The 23,052-nt window shown below is 36.8% G+C and overlaps 11 protein-coding genes across 11 annotated transcripts; 7 read left to right on the forward strand and 4 right to left on the reverse strand. All coding sequences in view use genetic code 12, as the record gives it.

The window, feature by feature from the left end:
- Positions 1-130: 130 nt before the first annotated feature.
- On the forward strand, positions 131-3,895 carry VTC5 (Vtc5p; the record flags this gene model as incomplete). Its single annotated transcript, XM_064993833.1, has 1 exon — positions 131-3,895. The coding sequence occupies one exon, from the start codon at positions 131-133 to the stop codon at positions 3,893-3,895; it is 3,765 nt and encodes a 1,254-aa protein (XP_064849905.1).
- A 700-nt stretch (positions 3,896-4,595) lies between these two features.
- DASC09_002310 (60S ribosomal protein L34) lies at positions 4,596-5,642 on the forward strand (the record flags this gene model as incomplete). The annotated part of the gene is made up of 2 exons (XM_064993834.1): positions 4,596-4,632; positions 5,293-5,642. The coding sequence occupies 2 exons, from the start codon at positions 4,596-4,598 to the stop codon at positions 5,640-5,642; spliced, it is 387 nt and encodes a 128-aa protein (XP_064849906.1).
- Positions 5,643-6,050: 408 nt separating this feature from the next.
- Positions 6,051-8,948, reverse strand: DASC09_002320 (uncharacterized protein; the record flags this gene model as incomplete). The annotated part of the gene is made up of 1 exon (XM_064993835.1): positions 6,051-8,948. The coding sequence occupies one exon, from the start codon at positions 8,946-8,948 to the stop codon at positions 6,051-6,053; it is 2,898 nt and encodes a 965-aa protein (XP_064849907.1).
- Positions 8,949-9,232: 284 nt separating this feature from the next.
- Positions 9,233-12,913, forward strand: DASC09_002330 (Rad4 protein; the record flags this gene model as incomplete). The annotated part of the gene is made up of 1 exon (XM_064993836.1): positions 9,233-12,913. One exon carries the CDS (start codon positions 9,233-9,235, stop codon positions 12,911-12,913), a length of 3,681 nt encoding a protein of 1,226 aa, XP_064849908.1.
- A 242-nt stretch (positions 12,914-13,155) lies between these two features.
- Positions 13,156-14,364, reverse strand: SPT2 (Spt2p; the record flags this gene model as incomplete). Its single annotated transcript, XM_064993837.1, has 1 exon — positions 13,156-14,364. The coding sequence occupies one exon, from the start codon at positions 14,362-14,364 to the stop codon at positions 13,156-13,158; it is 1,209 nt and encodes a 402-aa protein (XP_064849909.1).
- A 246-nt stretch (positions 14,365-14,610) lies between these two features.
- Positions 14,611-15,557, reverse strand: RRP1 (Rrp1p; the record flags this gene model as incomplete). The annotated part of the gene is made up of 2 exons (XM_064993838.1): positions 14,611-15,398; positions 15,518-15,557. 2 exons carry the CDS (start codon positions 15,555-15,557, stop codon positions 14,611-14,613), a joined length of 828 nt encoding a protein of 275 aa, XP_064849910.1.
- Positions 15,558-15,780: 223 nt separating this feature from the next.
- Positions 15,781-16,956, forward strand: SLU7 (mRNA splicing protein SLU7; the record flags this gene model as incomplete). The annotated part of the gene is made up of 1 exon (XM_064993839.1): positions 15,781-16,956. The coding sequence occupies one exon, from the start codon at positions 15,781-15,783 to the stop codon at positions 16,954-16,956; it is 1,176 nt and encodes a 391-aa protein (XP_064849911.1).
- A 131-nt stretch (positions 16,957-17,087) lies between these two features.
- On the reverse strand, positions 17,088-18,077 carry CTK2 (Ctk2p; the record flags this gene model as incomplete). Its single annotated transcript, XM_064993840.1, has 1 exon — positions 17,088-18,077. One exon carries the CDS (start codon positions 18,075-18,077, stop codon positions 17,088-17,090), a length of 990 nt encoding a protein of 329 aa, XP_064849912.1.
- Positions 18,078-18,307: 230 nt separating this feature from the next.
- On the forward strand, positions 18,308-18,964 carry MRP8 (Mrp8p; the record flags this gene model as incomplete). The annotated part of the gene is made up of 1 exon (XM_064993841.1): positions 18,308-18,964. One exon carries the CDS (start codon positions 18,308-18,310, stop codon positions 18,962-18,964), a length of 657 nt encoding a protein of 218 aa, XP_064849913.1.
- A 1,212-nt stretch (positions 18,965-20,176) lies between these two features.
- On the forward strand, positions 20,177-21,705 carry DASC09_002390 (uncharacterized protein; the record flags this gene model as incomplete). Its single annotated transcript, XM_064993842.1, has 2 exons — positions 20,177-20,588; positions 21,647-21,705. The coding sequence occupies 2 exons, from the start codon at positions 20,177-20,179 to the stop codon at positions 21,703-21,705; spliced, it is 471 nt and encodes a 156-aa protein (XP_064849914.1).
- A 333-nt stretch (positions 21,706-22,038) lies between these two features.
- MCR1 (cytochrome-b5 reductase) lies at positions 22,039-22,917 on the forward strand (the record flags this gene model as incomplete). Its single annotated transcript, XM_064993843.1, has 1 exon — positions 22,039-22,917. The coding sequence occupies one exon, from the start codon at positions 22,039-22,041 to the stop codon at positions 22,915-22,917; it is 879 nt and encodes a 292-aa protein (XP_064849915.1).
- Between the last annotated feature and the right edge of the window lie 135 nt (positions 22,918-23,052).

Below are 23,052 nucleotides of genomic sequence, written 5' to 3' on the forward strand. Positions count from 1 at the left end.
ATGCAACAAATATAATCCCAGTCGTGCGACCTCATACAATTTTTTTTTCTTTTTTTAATTTGACATTTATTACTAGCCGAGACAGCTTATTATCATTAACACTCAAAATATCTTCCAAAATCATTGCAATATGGTCCTAAAGGCATCGGAGCTTAAACAGTGCCCCGTGGACAGTTGGAAGAATTATGGTATCGATCACACCCAGTTAAAGTTGGACATCGCCAAATTAGTCAAGATATTGGCAAGTATCCATGAGAGTTACCAGTCAAAAGTATCACAACTCCTCAAATCATCTTCGAAAGCTTTGATCAATAACCCTGCTATTTTTGATGACTCTTTGGCCTCAGTCTCTAATTTGAATTCAAATGCCCAAACCTGTCAGTTCAAACGTGACTCTCAGGAGAACGAGGATGTGATGAGCAGCTCTTTTAGTTCATCAAGCACCAATTCTAGCTATAACTTATCTAGTATAAGCCTAAGCAATGGAGATGATGAAGAGCAATTTGATGAAGAGGGCGAAGTCGATGAGCTCAAGGCTATCGAAAGATCAGTAATTCTTCAGGACAAGTTGAAACAGTTGACTGAATCGTATAAGGAGCAGAAAACCAAGGCGGTGATGCAATTTCTTAGTTCGTTCGTCAAAGTATTGAAGACAGTTGATCTATTCATCAATTTGAAATATCTCGAATTGGTCAAGAATTTTCAATCCAATAGCAACAACTTCAAAAGAAATCATAAGAACATTATCACGGAAGTGATCAATATCAATAAAAAGCTCAGTGAGTACCACAAAAATTTATATCTTGAGACAAAGGCCAATAATTCCTTTTTATCGGAGCTAAATGAAATCAAGAACAATCCAGACATCAATGATGGTAATGGCAATAATCAAGGCATCCCATGCTTGAATACTGAAGGTATTAAATTATTGAATTTGGACGTGGTAGCGAGGAATTTGGAAACTATCAATAATAATAATACCAAGCTACATAATAAAGTCGATGAGTTCAAAAATGACCTATTCTTATCATTGAAAAAATTCATTCATTTCCAAAAATCGGTGTTGTTTCATGTATGTTATTTTTTAAACAAGTCAATTCTTAAGCTGAGCAAAGTTGGAAAATATTACCATTCTTCTGAAAACAATGATTTGAATGATAGTGATGAGAGTTTGATAAATTATGTTGATGCACTTTATCTTGTAACCGGGAGAACCCAACTTAGAAGTGATAGCTTTAATGTTCCTTCAGCCAACGATAATAATACCAATATAATAATAGACCAAAATTTTTTGAAGAACTCTCAATCAGATTTATTATTATCCTTTGATGAACGTTATGACATTTTTAAAACAATTTTTGAAAACTTTTTCGGGGTTGCTGAATTTGACGAGGCTATCATTACACAAATCGTTGGTTGTACAGTTTATGAGCGCGAGTTTATGTATTTCGGAAAAATTAACACAAGTTTGCTGAATGATACAGTCATTTGCATTGATGCGCCAACTACTAGTCCCAAGGATGCTTCCAATCCGCTCTTGAACGTTGAAACTCCTCTCAATACTATACCCTTAGTTCATGATTCCTTCTTAACCTTAGTTTCTCTCTCATCATCGGCCATGAAATTTTGGACCCTTGATCTCTCAAGCGCATATCTTGTAATTCACGAAATCCTACGAATTTCAAGTTTGAATTTTGGAATTTATGACTCAATACTGGAATTAGCTCGATGTGTATTTGACCAACGTGGATTGGTGTACAATACAAACCAATTGAACTATATGTATCAACTTAATAACTTGGGAAAACACTTGATTCCTGCTGACCAATTACGCTTGTTGGCCATAGGTAATGAGTCAAAATCGAGGATTAATGAATCAGAATTTGATGTGGCATCGACAAAATGTGGGAATTCAGCTTGGTTCTTAGTATCAAATCAATATATTTATGAGGTGCGGTTTTTGTTAGATTCCATGTTTCAAAAAATTGGCCACACAACAGGGGATGTTGCCGAGCAGCAAGAAAGAATTGGTCAATTAATAAAGAAAATTATGAATACTTTTGGCTCCAAACTGAATGAAGAGGAAAACTTTGATGGAAACAAGGTTGAATCCAAAAAATATATGAAAGCTAACATTATTAATGATAATAAAAGAGAAGAAAAAGATTCACGACTTGACGCTGATGAATGTTTATCAGGGAGCCCTCAGATGTGCTACTTCTTTCACTCTGAAATACAATCTAATCATTTGGGTTCTTCAAAACCAGTATACGTGTATGATTCCTCATTAGACAACTCAATCTTGGCGATGGGGACCAGTGGGTTTTTAGGAAAAGTTTCTGATATTCGATTGGATCGCCAAGTATTGAAATTGTTGAACACTCCTGATCTTGCCAAAAAATTGCTTGATGCTCAAGATCTCACACTGATCACTCAGGAAATCAATGAATATTTCCATGGTGATAAGGCCAAGTTTAAAGAGTTTCAGCAGTTATTCAATCAACAAGTTTACAATTATTCATGTTTCCAGACTACGAAAGAGCGTTACAATTACAAGTTGAAACACCCGAAACTTGATGACATTGCAAATTTCTACATGACTCTATATTGCAATGTTAAGTTTCAGGATGAGCGAAGTTCTTTGGACCACAAGAAAAATACTTGTCTCTTTGGTTATTCTTTGCTCGAAATCAACTGGGACACTGATGTTCAATTTGATGATATTATCAAAACTTTAGTGAACTCCAACTATTTGTATGAAGTTCCTAGTTTTAGTCCTTTTATTTATTCACTATTGGTATTTGGCGTCGTGGGTGGAAATGGAGACCAGCAAGAGGAAAATGTTGTTTACAAAGATGGAAATGAAGAACTTGTTTACGATTTAGATTGGTTCCATAAAATTACTAGTCGGAAGTTCAAGTTGGATGCAGTGATTGAAAACCGACTATTCAGAACAAATCAAAAGAAAGATCTTATGGTGAAGCTTCAACGCGAACAACAAAAACTGTTGGAGGGACATGGATCATTGGATGCAAACAAGCAGCGATTCAACAGAATTTCTTCTCTTGATAGACGTCATCCAAACCAGATTGGCAAGCAGCGGTACTGGAACGAATTTGATGACAATCCAGAAGAATGGGGTAGTGGAGGTTTTGATGTGAATAATGGGTTCTACCAGGATGAGCCTCGCGGTATATTGATATCTGAATCGATTATTGATTTTTTATTGAATTTGTCAACAAGTATTAGCACAGGAATCACCTCTTTGCAATCGTCAATCAGTAAGAAGATAAACAAAACCGGTAATAATAGAGTATCAGTTTATAATGAACAGGATTCTTTGTTGCCAGGTCATGGCGACTACGGAAGAAGCCTGGCCAGTACTCATGATATGTACAGTGTTTCTGATAATTCAGACGAGGAACAATCTATTGGTGCTGGAATGTACGGGTCGGCTAACGGTAACAATGGTTATGGATCCGTGAGTAATAATTATCATTCCAATAAGTTGCATAATGATAACGACAATACCAATATCCATAGATCATTTGCTGACCCTGAATTAGAAAGAGCGCATAACCATGATATCATTGCCACATTCTTGTATTTTGTCTTACCTACAATTGCAGCTATTATCACCGGTTCATCTCTCGGAATAAATTACTCAATAATCTTGAATCCAGATTTTGAATACTCCCACACGTCATATCTTTTGATCATGTTTCTGTTGGTGTTTGGCTTGATAATAGCGTTTTTCCTTGTGACAATTTCCATTATCTTCTTGGCTGGTAGAATTTATCCAGCTCCATTACATCACTATGTATGGGTTTGGCTGGTGTTTATTGCGGTGGTATTGGCAAATTTGATGGTTATTACCGAATTTGTGGAAGTTTAGTTTAAGTTTTTTTATATTACGGTGCTATATACATCCTACAAACCCATGTTTTCATTAAAGTTGCTCTTGGAAATTTTACATGATTTTTTTTTTCTCTCTCTCTCTCTCTCTCCCTCTTTAGAAGACAGAGAATTATGTTGGACGTTTTAGGACTTCAAATATATCATTTATACCAGATTCTTACTACTAGGTTCCCAAAAATGATCGCGAATTGATCACAATTTTAATTTGGCAATTGAATCAGGGCCAAATAGCTGGAGGGTTGTAGAAAAAAAGAAGATCTAAAGGGAAAAGCAAATAAATAAAGTTAATAAATGAGATCGACAGCAACAATAGCATTTGTTAAACTGGCTCCTAGTGCTAGCATGTTGTCAGGGCAGTTGCCCATGCATGTTGGCATGGTGCAGATCATCGTACCCGCCGTTCAGGTATACTTCCCTTACAAGCGCACGGGAAAAGTCACAGTCACATCCAAAAGAGGAAAGTCCTCTGATGTATGGGTGCATCGTTTTTCCTCTACCAGACGGGTAACGTCTATTCCAGCCTAGCTGCCCTGGCCACCGCGCACACTCTCGATCGTTACTGTGTTGGTGAGCACTGAGGGTTGGTTGTGGAAACAAAAAATTTTTTATATTGAAAAATTTATTTTGCAGTTTGAATCAATCTTTTGAACAAAGTAGGTAAAAACACAGTATTCAAGATGGCTCAAAGAATCACCTTCAGAAAGAGAAATCCATGTATGTATTCAGCCAATATCTAAAGCTCATGGGCTAAATGATTGTTAGTATCGGGAGTTCGTTCCTTGCGATGAATGGGGGGGTTTTGCGAAAATTTACTGGATTATGGAATAGCTTTTCTTGATATATTGGATTGTATTAGCACAGAAACAAATTTAATATTGTTCTTTTAAAGAGTTGGGATAAGATGATCATATTTATCGGAATACAATATTCAGATATCAAATGACTGTGATGGATAATAAAGTGGGATTATTTTTTCTATCATTGAGGTCAATTAAAGAATCCTGGACATATATTGGGATAAAAAATGAATTAATATCATTTCATTTCTAAAGGGAATCACAATATGGAATCCAAATGGTATTGTTTTTGATGGGTGAAGTGGAATCTTGAATATTTTTGAAATATCTCAAAAGAGGGCTGTCTGTATCCGTAGTGGATATCACAAAACCATAGACTATTGGAAGAGCAAATTGTGTGGATATAACCTACAACCTTAAACGTATCGTCTTTTCAAGAATGTGCCTTAGGTGAATTATGTGTGACTGGAGAGAAAAAAAGATATTCCAATCACTGTTTCGTTAACTACTCGTTCATTCAAGGACTCCTCAATCGCAAAACATTAGGGTTTATATACTAACTGGTTTATTTCTTTAGACAACACTCGTTCCAACCAAGTCAAGGTTGTTAAGACCCCAGGTGGTATCTTGAAGGCTCAACACGTCAAGAAGACCGGTACCATCCCAAAGTGTGGTGACACTGGTGTTCCATTGAAGGGTATCTCTGCTCTCAGACCAAGACAATATGCTAACGTTTCCAAGACTCACAAGACCGTTTCCAGAGCTTACGGTGGTTCCAGATCCGCTAACGCTGTCAAGGAAAGAATTGTCAGAGCTTTCTTGATTGAAGAACAAAAGATTGTTAAGAGAGTTATCAAGGAACAATCTGCTAAGGAAGCCGCTGCTGAAGCCAAGAAGAGCAAGAAAGCTAAGAAGGCTAAGAAATAAATTTTTTGATTGTCTTATGTATTATTCAATAAAAAAAAATTTTTCCGGCTTTGATTTTTTTCCCTCATACTTTTTTATATAGTATAATTCTCATGACTACTCTTTAATGTTTTGATTGTAAAGCTGACTCATCTTTTCATTTGGCCCAGTAGCTATTATGGCTGATCCCTGGTGGGTGACTTGACTATATAATTAGGTTCATTGATTGCCAACAGATTCTGAATGTTGACATTTTGACATGTCTTTAAAAGAGAGCATTTACAAGCAATATACACCACTTGTTAGTACTGAATGAAACAGAATTTTGTACATTGTTCAAGGTGATCTATTTACAATAACTAAAAATACAATTTTTTTTTTTAAAAAAATATAATACATCATAAGTGTTGTTTCTCTTTGCCCGGAGACTCAAATCAACCCAACTAATCTCAAAGATTTTTTTGAATTCATTACCGCTTTCTTCGACGGCCATGGCCACATTTTTGTGGAATAATCATAATTGAAAGGAACGTAAATATCGTGCTCTTTGCACCATCTTTTTCTTTGATATTCTATAGGTTGTGTGTGCTTATCAAGTGGTGATGGCATTATCTTATCTTTTGGTAGCTCGTTAGAACTACGCTCGTTCTCCATAAAACCAAAATCTTCTAAAAATCCTCCACAGTCATCATTCTGTAATGTCAATTTATTTTCATCATTCTTCCTCTCCTCCATAATGGCTTCCTGGCCAAACTTAATGATTCTATCACTAACATCGTTGGGTAGTAAGGATAAATATTTCACCAATAGTGCCTTTGTTGGAACGTATCTCATAGCTTCCCATAAACCAATCACATCCATCAATTCTGTTTGATAATTATAGTCATGTAGAAGGGCAAGATATAAATGCCAAGTTGTCTTATCAGGTGTAATGTATTTATCACTCAGTGAGGGGGTCATCCATCGTTTGAATTCGGCAATTGCAATCTGTACTGCATATTTGTTGTCCCAAACCAAATACTTTTCTTTCAATGCGGCAACCAATAGTGACTTGATACAGCTTTTGTTGGGTGAAAGTGAATATTTCTCATCACCGTTCCTCTTCAAATAGTGTGTGTAAAGGCTGTAAATATTCTTTGGTTGTATACTTGCTTCGTGATATAAGACTTCACCGATGATTGGAACATTCAACTCATTCATAGAGTTGACAATAGATCGGACATAACTCAATATGTCATCGCACCCAGTTAGTTCTAAACTGACATTCTGCAATCCATGGACTTTCTTATTAATAGCATGTCGATACAATTTCACAATGAAACCAGTAGTGATTTGAGAATTCATCAACCCTCGAGAACTCAAATTGTTAACAAATTCTTGAAGTACTTGATAATCATTGTTTTTTCTCATCAAAAGTTCAAGAATCTGAAAATTAGCTGATTTTAAGCCAAATTCATTATTGATAATTTTGGTGATTAACGCCACAACTCTTGGTTGCGTTAATATCCTCAATTCCTCTAGCTTCATTATAAACCCTCTCCAGATCAACGCCGATCGATTTATCGGATTGGGTAACCAATTCAAATCTTTATGATATTGGTTGAAGTTCAATACTTCATTGAAAACATTGATTAACTCAGATTCATTTCTGCAGTTTCGAAGCTTGATATAATAAAACCTTGATAGGAGTTGATAAATCTTATATTTCATACCAGCATCGTTCTTGATTAATTCCTTCAACGGGGTTGTGTCTTTCCATTTTGATAAGTTTTCCATAAAAGGCCGGATGTATTTTGCTTCTACCATATCCAATGATTTTCTTGCGGTTGGTTGTGAAATGTTGACCAATGCATTGACCAATCCCAAATTTCCTAAAATGTTAAGATTTTTTTGTAAGGTATCAATGGTATCATCTGCAGTGGAAGAGCCATCAGGGTAGTCATGGATATATGTTTTTGGAGTTTTTGATAGAAATTCAATGATGAAGTTTTGCGATCTGATCATTTCTAAGTGATAATATTTTGATCGATTTCTAATGCTGGAGTCGGATAATTTCCACAACATCATGTTCAAAACGTAAATTTCGATGGTATCTTGTTGATTTTGTGTCAGTCCCCGTGTATTCTGGTACGACCAGTCCAATCCATTCATTAGGAGGTACGACGCATCATTATAACCAGGATGCTGACAATTATAAGGAATTGAGATTTTTTGAAACTTGTCTAAAAAAGTTTTCACCACTGGTAACACAACCGTGTAATCAATCATTTGATATAAGCCCACTAGATAAAAAAACACATATGTGGAAGTTTTCTGGTGGAATTGTTTAAAAAATTTCTTGAATATATTAACGCATATGTTTAATTCCTTTGTGGTTGCTGAATTTTTAAAAATCACATCGAGTAAAATAAACTCCGGGGGAACCGCCTGTCCCTGAAGTACTCCCCAAGATTCTTTTACTGTTTTTTTGGAAATAGAGGAGATCCATAATGTCAAATCATCAAGGGTGTATTGTTTGTTGTAATGAAGATCATTGAGTTTCATAAAAAAAATTAAAAGTTCTTTCAATATATCACTAAATTCTTTCTCCATTAATACTGGGCTATTGTTGGAAATATTCTCAACATTGGTTGATTCTACCCAGATTGATTGCTCTCCTTGCTGTTTTTCTTCATATTTCGTAATGTTCCCAGTGACATATAAGTTTGTTAATGTGACAACAGCTGAATCTAAATCCAGAGTGTTGATGTCTATTTCTTTGTGGTGTTGCAACATCGTAGGAATCCACAGTAATTTCGAACTTTTCCCATGTCCTGTTTGAATTGTCAAAAGCCGCTGGACTTGCTTCAACGAATCCTTTTTGGAGATATGCCCATACTGTGCGAGAAGGCCAAAATGGAGAGTGTATAATATTCCAAATAACATATTTGCCATATAATAATGGTGATTCATTGACGATACTTTCAACGCCGCCTCAACATTGTCATCAACACTGGAAGTCTGGAGATCATCTTGGTTAAGCTTTTCAGGTTTTTGATTAATATTGTAACTTTTCATTATTCGATGTGTGAATCCAATGACATTGTAGCGGACGCTCAAAAGATTTTCATCTTGATATCTCTTTTTCCGAAGAACACGAGATATTTGTGAGGATTTACTTCTCATTAACATGCAATTGTCCATGTAAGGAACATTGTCTAGCTTTTTGTCTGTCGCCAATAGATTCTTGGGCGATTCTGTTGATAGTGATCTATAGGGAAGTAGTCGCGGTACCAGAATGGGTACTCTCCTTACCAATGCCAAATGTGATGTTAAGGAGCAGAACATTTCTCAAGGTCATAGCATTTCAATTTCTTCACTTGGTCTAATCTTATACCTAGTAAACTCCTCTGCACAATGTTCCTTTGACCGTTTTTATCCTAAAAGATACTTTTAAAGATCCCCACGAAAATTCGCAGAAATATTTTTGAATTTTGATTTTTGAATTTTGATTTTTTTTTTTTTTTTTTTTCCTTTTGCATGAAAAATAAATCAACCATCTCATCGCTCCATCTCAATTCATCCTTTGAAGAGATAAAACGAAAGAAATAACAACCATTATATCATCTCCGATGCCATCTCCAAACAATGATGTCCTGAAAGACAATTCTAATAGAGCTTACTATGAATTGATGGCTGATTATTTACAATCAGAGTCTAAAAATGCGGGATCATTGAAGAGGCCTCGAAGGCAGAGGAAAGCAAGCCCAGCCCAACAAACAACGTCAAATATCAAACTTGAACAGAGGAAAGACCCAAAGAAACATATGGTACGAAAGTCCCAACATCCTTCCAGAGCCTCTGTCTCGAAGGTTGTTGAATTGACAAAGAAACAAACTCATAATAGTATACCACGGGATGCGCAAACTCCGAACCGCATACCGCCTAAGCAACAATTTCCCACCACACCAGGCTCAGAAGTATATGATGTTGACGATGACGATGGCGATTCTGATGGAGACGAAGATTCTGATGAGGAATTCGACGATGATGATTTTGAGGATGTGGAAATTGTCTCATCCTCAAAGCCCATGACTAGCAATAATGCATACAACCAAAATGATTCAATTTCCGTGACCATCAAAGCCAGAAAAGTATCAAGAAAACCCAAATCCCACGTTATCAGCAAAGAACATCGTTTGCAACGTAGAGAAGTTCATATGATGCATTTGGTGTGTATGCTTGTGTACGGACGTCAACGTAATAATTGGTTAAACAATAGTCAATTGAAATTGCAGTACTCGAGTGTAGTGCCGAAAAATATATACTCCGAGCTTCACCCGAGCATTAAGAATCGTGAATGGAGCAATGGGGTGAAATCAAGGTATTTTTTGGATGGTTTGAGACATTTAATGGAAATATGGGTGAAAAGATTCAGAATATCGTCACCTACGGGGATTTTCAAATTAAATTGGGGAGAAATTGAAACAGTGGATGAAAAATTTCGCGAACAAATGAAAAAGCTTAGAGAAAAAGGGATGAATAAAAAAATGTACTTGTATAACTTGTCAAATTTTACAGGAAATAGAGATATAGGAGGTCAAGGGTTCGTTGCTTTGTTAAGAAGTGTGCAAGTAAAGGCAAGATTAGTTTTCAGTATTCAGCCACCGGATTTTACAATCGCCAGTCTTGTGAAAACTGAAGATAATTCTAGTGATGATAGTGATGATGAACTAGAAAACTCTCAGACGAAGAAGAAGAAAAAGACCAAGAAACTGAAGAGCCCCCTGGGTGTTAAACTGGCTAGGAGCAGAATCCCTAAGTTCCAATCCAATTCGAAGTCTCTTCTTCAGAAAATCATAGACACCCACAACAAAAAACTAGACGTTAATCCAACTTCAAACTTTTATTTGGAAAAGATCATGAAGCAAAATCCAAACTTGTCTGCATATCCTGTATTTTGGGCCGAGGCCTGGAATCCATATTCAAAAAAATGGATAACCATAGATCCTATCAATTTTCGGATCATTGAAGATATTCAAAAAGTTTCAAAGTTAGAGCCTCCAATGAGTGATGATAGAAATAATTTGCTATACGCTATTGCTTTCGATAGAACTGGTAGTATGAAAGACGTCACTCGTAGATATGCCAAATATTTCAATTCAAAGACCAGGAAAAAGAGAATCACCAGAGATTCCAAAGGAAAAGAATGGTACGATAAAGTTTTTGATCGCATGATGATAAAGCATGAGAAATCTGAAGTGGATATCCTTGAAGATGATTATTTCACCCAAAGGAATATCAAAGAAGGCATGCCAAACAATATCGGGGACTTTAGAAATCATCCTGTTTATGTTTTGGAATCTCAATTGAAATCTAATGAGATTTTATACCCGAAAGAACCATGTGGTTACGTTTGTCAAAAGTCCAATGGGAGAAACACAATGTCGATTCCAGTATATCATAGACAGCACGTTCAGGAGTTGAGATCTGCTAGAGGTTGGTTTCACCAAGGTAGAATGGTTAAAATGGGCGAAAGATCATTGAGAGTGAAAAGAAAAAAAAAAAAGAATGTTCGCCAGGCTTTCAATTTCAAAAAGAAAGATGATGAGGAAGAGAATAATGATGAGGAAGATAATGAGGATAACACTGTGAGATTGTACGCAGAGTTTCAGACTGAGTTGTACAAACCCGATCCGATTAAGAATGGTGTCGTTCCTAAAAACGCTTATGGTAATATTGATGTTTACACTGATTCAATGGTACCAGAAGGAGGTGTTCTCATTACATCCAAGTTTGCAATTCAGTCTTCTAAACTTTTGGGTATTGATTATTCTCCTGCAGTGATTGGTTTCAGCTTTAGTTATAGAAACTCCACGAAACCTAAAGTTGGAGGGGTTGTTGTTGCGAAAGAGTACGAAGAGGCGGTTAACCTTGTCAGTGAGCATTTGAAGGATGAGGATATTGAACGTCAAAGGAAACAAACTGCTTCAAAGAGCATAAAGGCTTGGAAATTGGTGTTCGCCAAGCTCAGAATCGTTGAAAGATTGGATCGTATACACGGGGAAGTTCCTGAGGAAAATGTGGATCTTTCTGATGACGCTGACGAAAACTTTGAAGAATCAATAGACTACGCAAAGGAGAATGATAATGATAATGATGATGATAATAATAATGCGGCTATAGATACTGACATATATGGCGGTGGGGGTTTCTTGCCTACAGATATGGATCAGAATATCTTGAAGGAAGATGATTTAAGAAAGAGGAGGGAACAGAAGAGGGCAAAATTTAATAATGATAATAATGAACATGGAAACGAGGAAGAGGAGGATTTTGGGGATGAATTTTTCCCTGAGGATAATGGTTCTGCTAATGAAGAAGAAGAAGATTTTGAGGGAGGGTTTTTCCCTGAGAATGATGAGATCGAAAATGAAGGAAAAAAACAGGTCGAGGGAGGCTTTTTCCTTGAGGGTAATAATGCCCGTGACGTACACCAAGAAGACTTCGGAGGCGGTTTTTTCCCTGAAGATAGTAATGAAAATTCTTATGGGGGTGGTGGTTTCTTAGAACCACAAGAGCCCAGTAAATCCCCAGTCGACGGAGGTGGCGGCTTCTTCTTAGATGATAATAATGAAAGCGGTGGACAGAAAATTCATGATGATGCTGATGTTGTTGATGAAGATTTGGACAAGCAATTTGAAGATTTCCAAAAACAAATGGAAGATGAAGACTTTGTGTATAATCCAGATGATGAGGATACTTCTTCACCTAGTGGTGGGAAACAGAAAGTGGGAAGCTACGAGCAAATTGATTTAGATGAAGAGATCGCTGTTGATGATACTCAAGAGCCCTCTAATCACGAATCTTATGAAGATTCTGGGAGTGGCATGAACAATGATATTTTGCAAGACAGTATTAGTTATTCAAAGGGAGTAGCTGAATACCAACCCGAGGATGAAGTAATTGACCTTACTATGCCAAATATAGGAAGAACTTCAGAAAGAGCAATCAATGTTGAAGATTTTGAATCTAAAGGACAGAAATATGAAACGGCGATCGATGTTGAAGGTTTTGAATGTACAGAAAGAAAAAACGAAACAGAAGTGAATGATATTGAGTCGGAAAATAGTCAAGAGAATAATATTGAGTCGGAAAATAGTCTTACTGAACAACTGGTGGATGAGATCTCTACAAGTGGAAGCGGAATTCCCAATCAAGACCAAGCGATGGAGAATAATAGGGAAGAAGAAGAAGAAGAAGAAGAAGAAGAAGAAGAAGAGTATGATTTTGAATATAGTGACTCTGAGTGAGTTTTGTATGTTTTGAGGGACAAGGATTTTCATTTTTTTTCTTCTTTACTTCTTTTGGAGTTTTCATCATGTCATTTCTATCATTCTAATAAATTTTATGAATAGATATCTGATACTAATTTGACTTTTTACATCAAAGCATGTGCAACAGAAAATGTAGTCGTATTAAAATAAAATGCTGAACAAAATGCTACTATAAAATATAGAACCGAAGATCAGATGATAAATAGCTAATTTATGCATCATCTTCTAGATCTTTTCAATCTATCTTCCTTCTCTCTTGCTATTCTCTTTTCAAGCTCCTTTTCACGCTTTTCTTCTCTCAAAGCATATTTGAAGGAACGTTCTTCTTCTTCAAACACATCGGCACCAGTGGCTTCCATATCACTTTCATCATCATAATCGTCATTATATCTTCTCTTTTTTCCTTTATTAAACATGGCCCAGATCTCGTCACGATCGTAGCCTGGATCTTCTCCTCTCCGAGAATATCCTGAGCCGTATTCTTCCTCTTCCTCATCATCAACAATGAAGTCATCATCCTCCTCATCATAATCATCTTCATCATAATCACCGTATCGTTTCCTTTGTCTTTCTCTAAGGTCTTTCAGTTTCTTTCTTTCTTCAAGTTTCTTTCTAAGTTTTTCTGAAGGAGCTGCTATTTTGGCACGATTATTGGTTATAAGAGGAGGCGGCGTAGGCCTGGAAGCCTTCTGCTTAAACGATTCTGGTTTTCTGTTACTAGAAGTATTTTGTTTAGATGGCATTGCCCCTCTTGAACTCCTTTGAGATATATCTTTCACACTTCTACCTTCAGCAGGCAATGCTTGCCTCTTTGGCAACTTCTTAGATTCTTTGTTATCTCGAGGTTCTGACGCTTTTGCACTTTTGGATTTGATATTTATAGCTAGTACAGAATTATCTACCTTTGATGCTTGCTTCATTAGATCTGTGAATTTCATTCTTCTTGGCTGACTAGTCCTTTGACTATCAGCGTAATCTTCGTCGTTTCCAAACTCTTGTTCTTTTCTAGCTTTCCGACTCTGTGGTGCTCGTTTGGTTTTCGGTTTATCTGGATTCCCATTCTCCTTTTTCGATCTAGCCTTAACGGCCTTCTTCTGTGCATCAGGGTCGATTCCCAAGTCTATGAGTCTATTTCTTTTCAATTCTTTCTTCTTCTGTTCCTCGGCTTCTTTTTCAGCTGCCCTTGCAGCCTTAAGTCTTGCCACAGCAGGGTCCACATTTACACTATAACTTGGTTTGCGTGATGCGGCTTTTTGGGGTCTGGCTTTTGGTTTTGCATCATTGTTCCTTGATGATGTCGACGACGACGACGATGACGACGACGACGATAGTGATGATGTAACAGCTGTCTTATTTGTGACAGTTGGACCCCCTCTGTTTCTCAGGGCAGGTTTTCCCTTTATCTGTGATATTAGGGAGGAGAACATTAAAAAACCGTTGAATAAAATTAAATATCTTGTCTATTATTGGCAGCGTTGCCACTGATTAAATAATAATCAATATTTTGTCCCATCGACTACAGTGGAAAGAAAAAAAAAATCCACACAATAAACAAAAAAAAAAAAAAAGTGTGTGCGTTTAGAAATTTCTTACAACATGGCCTTAATCAGCCATTCTTAAAGTTATATCAAACAAATCTTTTTCAAAAATATAATGCTCGCAAACGTTCTCCACTACTGGAAATATTCTTCATCACTTTCCTCATCTTCTTCACCTTCCTCGTCATCTTCTTCTTCTTCATTATCACTGTCATCTTCAACTTTAATCTTCCATTCTTGGATTCTTTCATCAGCGATCAAATCTTCATCTATTTTGGCCTTCAACACTTTAATTCCAGTTGACTGTTTCAATTTGCCAAACACTTTGAATAATTCATCCAATGGGACTTCCTCGAGTATTTCTTTTTTCTGCTCATTTATTTCTTTCATCAATTTCTCCTTCTCTTCCTCATCAAGATCTTCGTTTGCAAGCTCTTCGTCATTAATATCTTCAAACATGACTTTTTCTAACTCATCTATGTAAACATCGATTATGTGAAATGTTAATGACAATGGGATCTTAACTTGACCAGACAATACATTCTTTTGAAGGGTTTCAACGTAACTGTTCACTAGCTCGACATCCCAATCTTCCTTCTTCAATCTTTCAAAACAACACCCTATAACTCTTCTCAACAACAAGTAAAATTTGTCAATTCTATGGCGATCTATTTGTGGCCATTCACGAATGATAAGGGACCAGAAGGCTTCCACAAATACGGTGAAGCTATTCAATGGGATGGTCTCCGAAAATAACTTTCCGAGAACCATGGCCAAACGTTGTTGAGGTCTTGGACGGTCAGAAAACCACATCGAATAGTAAAGACCCTTCCATAGTTTCTGGTATTTCAACAAAGAGAGTTTCTTGTCCCTTGATAAATATTGTTTCAAGGCTTCAATGGCGCTTTCACGTACAGGACGTTCTTAAAGATGTCAGTTGAATCTTATTCAAAAAAAAAACAACGCCAGGCAACAGAGTCTGGGAAATGCCAAAGAAAAACAACACAAAAGGTTAAGATAGAAAACGAAAATGAATGCATACCATTAGAAGCTAATTTCTTGACAAATGTGGTTTCTGACATCGTTAAAGTTGTCGATTTGGTAATTAGAGTGAAAAATCCAGAGGTTTCAACCCCCAAAAAAAAAAATTCATCAAGAAAAATTCTGCATAAAAAAAAAAAAAAAAAAAAATGAGATGGCCTGCACGTGCAAAGAAAAAGACCATAATAGAGATGATCAAAAGTGATTTCTTTCCCCTTCAGTTCTGCTGTTACTCATCCATCAACAAGATATCCATCAATAATAATGAGCCGTGCGAGATTAGCAAAAGACAACACAAAGAACAAGTATATTCCAGAATTTATTGCCAGCGCTCCATGGTACCAAACTGAGAATTTGAGTATCGACAAGGTTCCAGTGTCATCCAGAGATAAGCTGAACAATAGAGATGAGCAGGATAAGGATGATGATAAAGATTACTTGGCCCATCAACGAAAGAACAGAAATGAAAAACCAAAAAACTTCTCCATCGCTCTGCGAGGTGAAGGGATCAATGATTCACATACTCGAATTTCAGATAAAAATGTGTTGATGGCAAAGAGGTCCAATGATCATGAAAACTCGGAGGTTAAGAAGAAGAAAAAAAAATTATTAATGTTCAAGAATAATAAAAAGATAAAGTGCTCGAATTGCGGCTCCATGTCACACAAGAAGAGCGATTGTCTAGAGAGACAGCGCAAAGTATCGTTTAAATATCGAGAAGATTCTTCAACAAACACAGCACCACAGGACACCATTGAAGTCAGAGATGAGGAAGTTCTAAATAATTACGATGCGAAGAGAGACAACTATTATGGTTATGATGTCAAAGATTGGGATAATAATATACAGAGGTACAGGGATGCTGAAAAGGAAAAGGCATTGAAACAAGGTGAAGCAAAGGAGATGAACTCTGAAGAGGAAGAGGAAGCTCTAGAGTTGGCTGAACTTGGGTTACTAGGGGATGAAAAACCTCAAAACACTATGAAGCAAAAGGGCCAGAAAGCTCCAGGTGAGAAAATTATTAGATTGCTTGAAGATAGGGCAGGGTATTTGGAATCCGTCACTGCACAGGAACAAGTTGAAGATGAAGGTGAAGATACAAATGTTGTTAAGGGTCGCATCAAGAAATTGACATATAATCCAAAGACCAGATCCATTATTGATCCATCTGCTGGGGAGTATAATGAAAGAAATTTATTTGTCAGGCATTTTGATGGTGAAGCCGTGGAATATGAAAAGATGAAGCAATTTGCGTGGAATGCCAGACAAACTGCAAAACCATCAAATGAAGACGAGCAGCAAATGCTCAAGCATTTATTAGAAAACCATCCGGAGGCGACTCCTACGGCTACCGCACTTCTAGTAAAGAAAAAGAAGGAAGAAATTATGGCGAAAAACTCAGAGAACAAGAAAGCACTTCTCGATAAGTACGGGTCTTGATATCCCCCAATTTACGCAAAAGATTTTGGAACTCAATTGTACAATAAATATGTACCATATATTACACTATATTCTATATTACAAAATTTTCTATGAAAAAATTTGATGGTGACCATTGTAAGTTCTAATGATCAATGCAATTTCACCTTTTTTGGCTCTGTTGATTCTTTATAATTTTCTTGAGCATCCACTTCCTCATAAAACCTTTTCTCTTGATTGCCTAGCATGTATCTCGCACTTCCTGTGTCACTAACATTATAATTTTTAATATTGTAAAATCCGTCGTTTAACAAACTTCTTTCATCCAAATCTTTCAAATTTATCTCGTTTTTGATATTAATTCTAATCTTTATGAAAGATTCCTTATCATTCGGGTACATGTCTGCCAAACTACCATAGTTATAGTTATTGATATAAAGTTCCAATATTTCAAATAGCGCTTCATTTACCAACGCTCTATCACACTTGTACTTGGCCGAGTTTAATGGAAAGACGCTATTTTCTTCCCGGAACTTCGCAGCAATAATAATACAAGCGATTGCAGTTGCATGCTGAGGAGTTTTAAGACTCACTTCTGTCTGGAATGAGTCAAAGGCGATCATATAAGCTAAATAGGTCAAATCAACAGATAGTTTCAAGTCTTTAGCTATACGAATCAATAATTCATCAATATGGTAGGTTCTGAAATCAAAGCTTATAGTCTCCAACATCTTCTTTTCGAAATTAAGAATCACTTTTTTGTTTTCCTCGATTGCTTCATTGGTATTTGGGGCATTCCTCAATGGATTTGCTATAGCTATTATATCTCTTAATTTCTTGATGGTATCTTCATTTTTACTGGCAATAAATAATGCAGCTATAGCAACGTCAATGTTGCTTGATGTCGAAAAATGATTAAAAAGGTAGTATCTTTGGTAGTATAGCATTGCTGACTCGAGAGTTCTGGATGGAAACTTGAGTAGCCTTGTCAAGCTTAGAAGGAAACTCAAGACATGTGATATTCTTTGTTTATAAGTTTGGTAATCAGGGATGGTTTTCTTTTGCAAGAACTTCACCGCCTTTGATGTCAAAAACGGCCTCGATATCTGTACCGAAGACTTGAAATATTGTTGATCTGCCATTATATATTGATAAAATTCACTGTTTTGATGTCGACAGATTGTGAAAAATCTATGGAACGTCAGAAGGAAAAAAAAAAAAAAAAAGAATAAGGACAAGAAGAAGAAAAAAAAAGAGGAAGAAGATTTGTCACGTGCAAAAGAAGCAACCTTTTTGCGGTTGTTTATATGTGATTCAACTGCAGTTGGAACCATCACCTCTTTTTTGAAACAACACATTCAATAAAGAAGATATGTCCAAGAACCAACAAGAACTCACTATTAAGGATTTGGTGGCCCAGGTAGAGTCCCTAACCGCCAAGGTTAAAAAGCAATCGCAGGTGATCACCCAGACTGGTCAGCAGGTGTTGGAAATCCAATTGGCAGCGCAAAAACAGAAGATTCAGGACATTCCTGATCCACAAGCGATACTCAATGGCGGTGCTGGAAATTTGAAGCAGGTAGAAGCAATTGAAGAGGCCGACTATGCTACAAATGAGGACATTTTTCAATTGGTTGGGGAACTTCAGGGTCAATTAGATTTTCTCGAAGAAAGATCCATTCGCCGAGGAATCAACTTGACAAAGACCAATGCTAACGATTTATTGGCACCATTGCCTGATTCTGACGGTGCTGAACCAGAAAACTTCCCAAAGACTTTGGCAGAATTCAAGGAGCTCAATGATAAAAAAATTGTGGAATTGTGTGGGTTCTATCAGATACTTCCGCCAAGCGACGAGCAGAAACAGCAATTTGAGGACTTTCTTGCCGATAAGGTGAAAGAATTGAATATTGAAGAACAGGGTTACGAAGATTTTGGAAGATTCGGCAAAGAGGAAATAATCAATTTGTTCAATTCCCTAGCACGATATGTTGGGGTTCTGTGTCGTAAAGGCGATAATCAGTGGTAATTGGTTTTTGTTTGTTTGTTTTTTTTAAAGAAGAAAAAAAGTTGTTATTTGGTTAAAGGGCCCTACTTTTTTTTTATTTTGTTATCCAATTTTCATTATCTTGGGTATATTTAGAATTTCTCTGGAAGATATTTTCGTTTTTTATTTTCCCTCACACTTGTAGATTGTAACATTTTCATTGTGTTTTATTATTTTCCAATCGGGAACTTCACTTTCTACTGTATATTCATCATAAGTGTCATATTTCAAGAGCTTGTACAAGAAGATAGCTAACAGTGACTCAGAGAGGCTTATTTCATAATATTTAATTAGGTAGCACAGAAATGTTCTCAATAAATTCTCTGGTATATAGAACAATTTCTGGGACGGCTCTGCTTTCTAAAAAAATCGCGTCTTGGATATTAGTGAAATACAAATCTGAGGGTTGAATAGATCAGTTCACTATAAATTTTGAGAATTCCAACCTTTACAGAGAGTGATATGTACAAGTATTCCATTAATTTGTTTCACAAGAAGAGAAAAAATGAAATTAAAAGACTTCCAAAAAAAAACAAAAAAACAACAACTTCATTGACCAATAGCACCAGCATATTGCTTCTTTACTATTGGAAAATAATATTTTTAGTGTTTCTCTCTGCCCAAAAAGTCTGTGGAATTTTCTAATTAACAGCTGTACCAAATTGATACTTAAAAGTAAACATATTTTCTCACTCGTTGCACCACACTACTCAAACAAGAGGTTTTCTTCTATTTTTATTTTTAAGTCTCCTTCTCTGATTATCTGCGCCTAACTTGAGAATCCGACAATAATTCTCAATTTGCTACCAATTATTGGAGAATTCTGGGGGGAAATATTCGATTCGTCCATTGGTAAGGCAGACGCATCTGAAAAATTCCTCGACATGCAGATTACAAAAATACCGTTGAGAATGGCGCGGCGATATTGGCATATGGGGCCTTGCACTAAAGATAGCAGCCAGTATGGATATTCTCAGAGGAAGCTTTTGCCTCATGGAAAGACAAGGCAGCTGTAATTTCACCAGGATACCTAAAATATAATTGGTCAAGAAATAAATTAGCCATGATTTTTTAAAATCACCAAGAATAATGTATTTATATCCCTATCATCCCGCCAAGAAGTATCAGTTGTCTGTGTTCTTATTTTTTATTATTATTATTCAATACTGACAAAAACACAATTATACTTTCAATATGATTTACACTACCAAAGTTGCTCTTAGTTTATTGGCTGCTTTAGCCACTATTACCGAAGCTGCCCCAGTTTCCAAGAAATCCAAGGTCGCCCCAGTTGCCATTGACTTCAAGGTTATTAAGGAAAACACTTTTAAAAAATACTCCAAAGACACCAAGTTGCCAAAATCTCAAGGTTACCGTCTCATTGAAAACTACCAGAACACTCACAGCATCACTATTCCAAATGAAGGTAGCTATTTCTTGGCTCAATTGAAGATCGGAAGTGATGACCAAGAACTTGGTGTAATTGTTGACACTGGTTCCAGTGACTTGTGGTTCCCATCTAAATCCAGTTGTGAGCCAAGTAAAACCGTTGAGCATGACAGCACTTTGAGTGGCTTGCCAGCGGAATCTTCTTCTTGTCCATTGGGTGCTTTTGACCAAACTGAATCTTCCTCTTTTCAAGACATGAACAAAAACTTCTCTTTGTACTACGGAGTCGAAGGCTACTACACTTACGCCAAGGGTATTTGGGCCAAGGAAACTGTCACTTGGGGTGACGTTACTGTTAAAGATATGCAATTCGGTCTTGCCACTGATCAAGACATTGGACAAGGTATTATTGGTATCTCTTACAACGGTACTGAAGGTGTTTACCCTAACGAAGAATATCCAAACTTCCCAATGCAATTGAAGTCCCAAGGTATTGTTGATAAGAATGCTTACTCTTTGTACTTGAACTCTCCTGAAGCTGAAAGTGGTACCATTTTGTTCGGTGGTATCGATGAAGCTAAATTCGATGGTGACTTGACTTATTTCGATACAGTTCACGTTAATGATGGTGGTATTTCTACCAAAGAAGCTGTTGCCTTCTTTGTCAATTTAGATGGTGTTACCGAAAGCGGTAACCAATTGGTAAATGAAAGCTACCCAGCTTTGTTGGATTCTGGTTCTACTTTGTTGTACGCTCCACCAGCTATTTACAAAGAGGTCGCTCCAAAATACGGTGAATACAACGAAACTATTGGTGGTTACATTACTCCATGCAGCAGTGAAGGTGAAGACTTCAAATTCCAATTCAAAAACTTGACCATCAATGTTCCATACAAGAACTTATTGTACAACGTCTCTGATGACACCTCTCTTTTCACCAATGCTGACGGTACTGAAATGTGTATGTTCTCTTTGCTTACCACTAGTGAAAACACTTGGATTTTGGGGGATATCTTCTTGAGATCTGCTTACATCTACTATGATTTGGATGACAGTAAGATTGGTTTGGCTCAAGCTAAGTACACTACCGAATCTAAGATTGTAAGTGTTTAAACACATTTGATGCAACTTTTTCGTTTCAGATCTGTTGATCAGATCTGTCATTGATTATTCTGTCTCTTATCTTTTACTTCGATTCTTTTTTCTCTTTCTCTTTCTCTTTCTCTTTCTCTTTTTCATTGAATTATGTTTATCTTTTCATTTACTTCTGAGTAGCTTATTATGCTTTATTTATTTTCAATAACACTTTACCTGATATATTTTGTACTGTGTAAATTCTTTTTTTTTTTTTTTTCGTCTGTCGGTGATATTTGAAATGAATTACCTTTAGTGCGAGAGCACAGTGTTGGAAAGGTAATTCCACGAACCATGAACCTCTGTGACTCGTTAATATACAATTAGATTTGATTTGACATGGTACTGCTTTCCAAAAGATTGTCAGGCGTTATTGCATTACCGAAACGTGGATTTGACGTATAAGCATTACCCGAATATGGTTTACCCGGACATAACCCCAAAGATTATGGATTTTCTGGAGGAGCTGAAAATATTATTATTACTAATAGTTTCACACTTTCTTCTTCAGCACAGGATAAACTATCAACACAATGGCTGTCAGCAAAACCTCCTCCAAACTTCTTTACCTCACCGCATTGGCTGGTGCCACCGGTGCTTTGTACTACTTCTCAAAGAGCAGAGTCCCAGTGCCAGCTCCAAAGGCCTTCACCGACTCTAGCGCCTGGATTGACTTGAAGCTCAAGTCTTTCAAGGACCTTTCTCACGACAGTAGAGAATTCGTCTTCGAATTGCCATCCGCCAACCACGTTTCTGGTTTGGAAACCGCCTCTTTGGTTCTCGGTAAATACATGACCGCCAAGGGTAACCCAGTCATCAGACCTTACACTCCAATCTCTGACAATGACCAAAAGGGAGAAATCACTTTTGTGATCAAGAAGTACCCAAACTCTAAGTTTGGTACCCACGTCTTCGGTTTGAAGCCAAACGACTCTGTTTCTTTCAAGGGCCCAATTCAAAAATGGAAGTGGGTTCCAAACTCCTTTGATTCTGTTACCTTGATTGGTGGTGGTTCTGGTATTACCCCATTGTACCAAATCTTGAGCACCGTTGCTAAAAACCCAGAAGACAACACCAAGGTCCACTTGATCTACGGTTCCCAAACCCCTGCTGATATTTTGTTGAAATCAGAAATTGATGCTTTGGCTAAGAAGTACCCTGAACAAGTCAAGGTCGATTACTTTGTTGACAAGGCCGAAGGTGAATTCGAAGGTCATGTTGGTTTTGTTAGCAAGGAATTCTTGGAAAAATCTATTCCAAAGTCCACCGAAAAGACCCAAGCCTTTGTCTGTGGTCCAGCTGGTTTGTACAAGGCCGTTTCTGGTACCAAGGCTTCCAAGACTGACCAAGGTGAAGTTACTGGTGCCTTGGCTGAATTGGGTTACACCAAGGAAAACGTCTTCAAATTTTAAACATTGAGTAAAGAAATGGCTTATATATAAATACATATTCTGAATAAAATGCAAAGACTCCTATTATTTAATACTGTGGCGGTTATTTATAAACATACCACGTAACAACAATTCAATGCCTACAAATAACACAAT

Source organism: Saccharomycopsis crataegensis, assembly GCF_037102585.1.
Source record: "Saccharomycopsis crataegensis DNA, jcf7180000000072, whole genome shotgun sequence".
Classification (NCBI taxonomy): Eukaryota; Fungi; Ascomycota; class Saccharomycetes; order Ascoideales; family Saccharomycopsidaceae; genus Saccharomycopsis; species Saccharomycopsis crataegensis.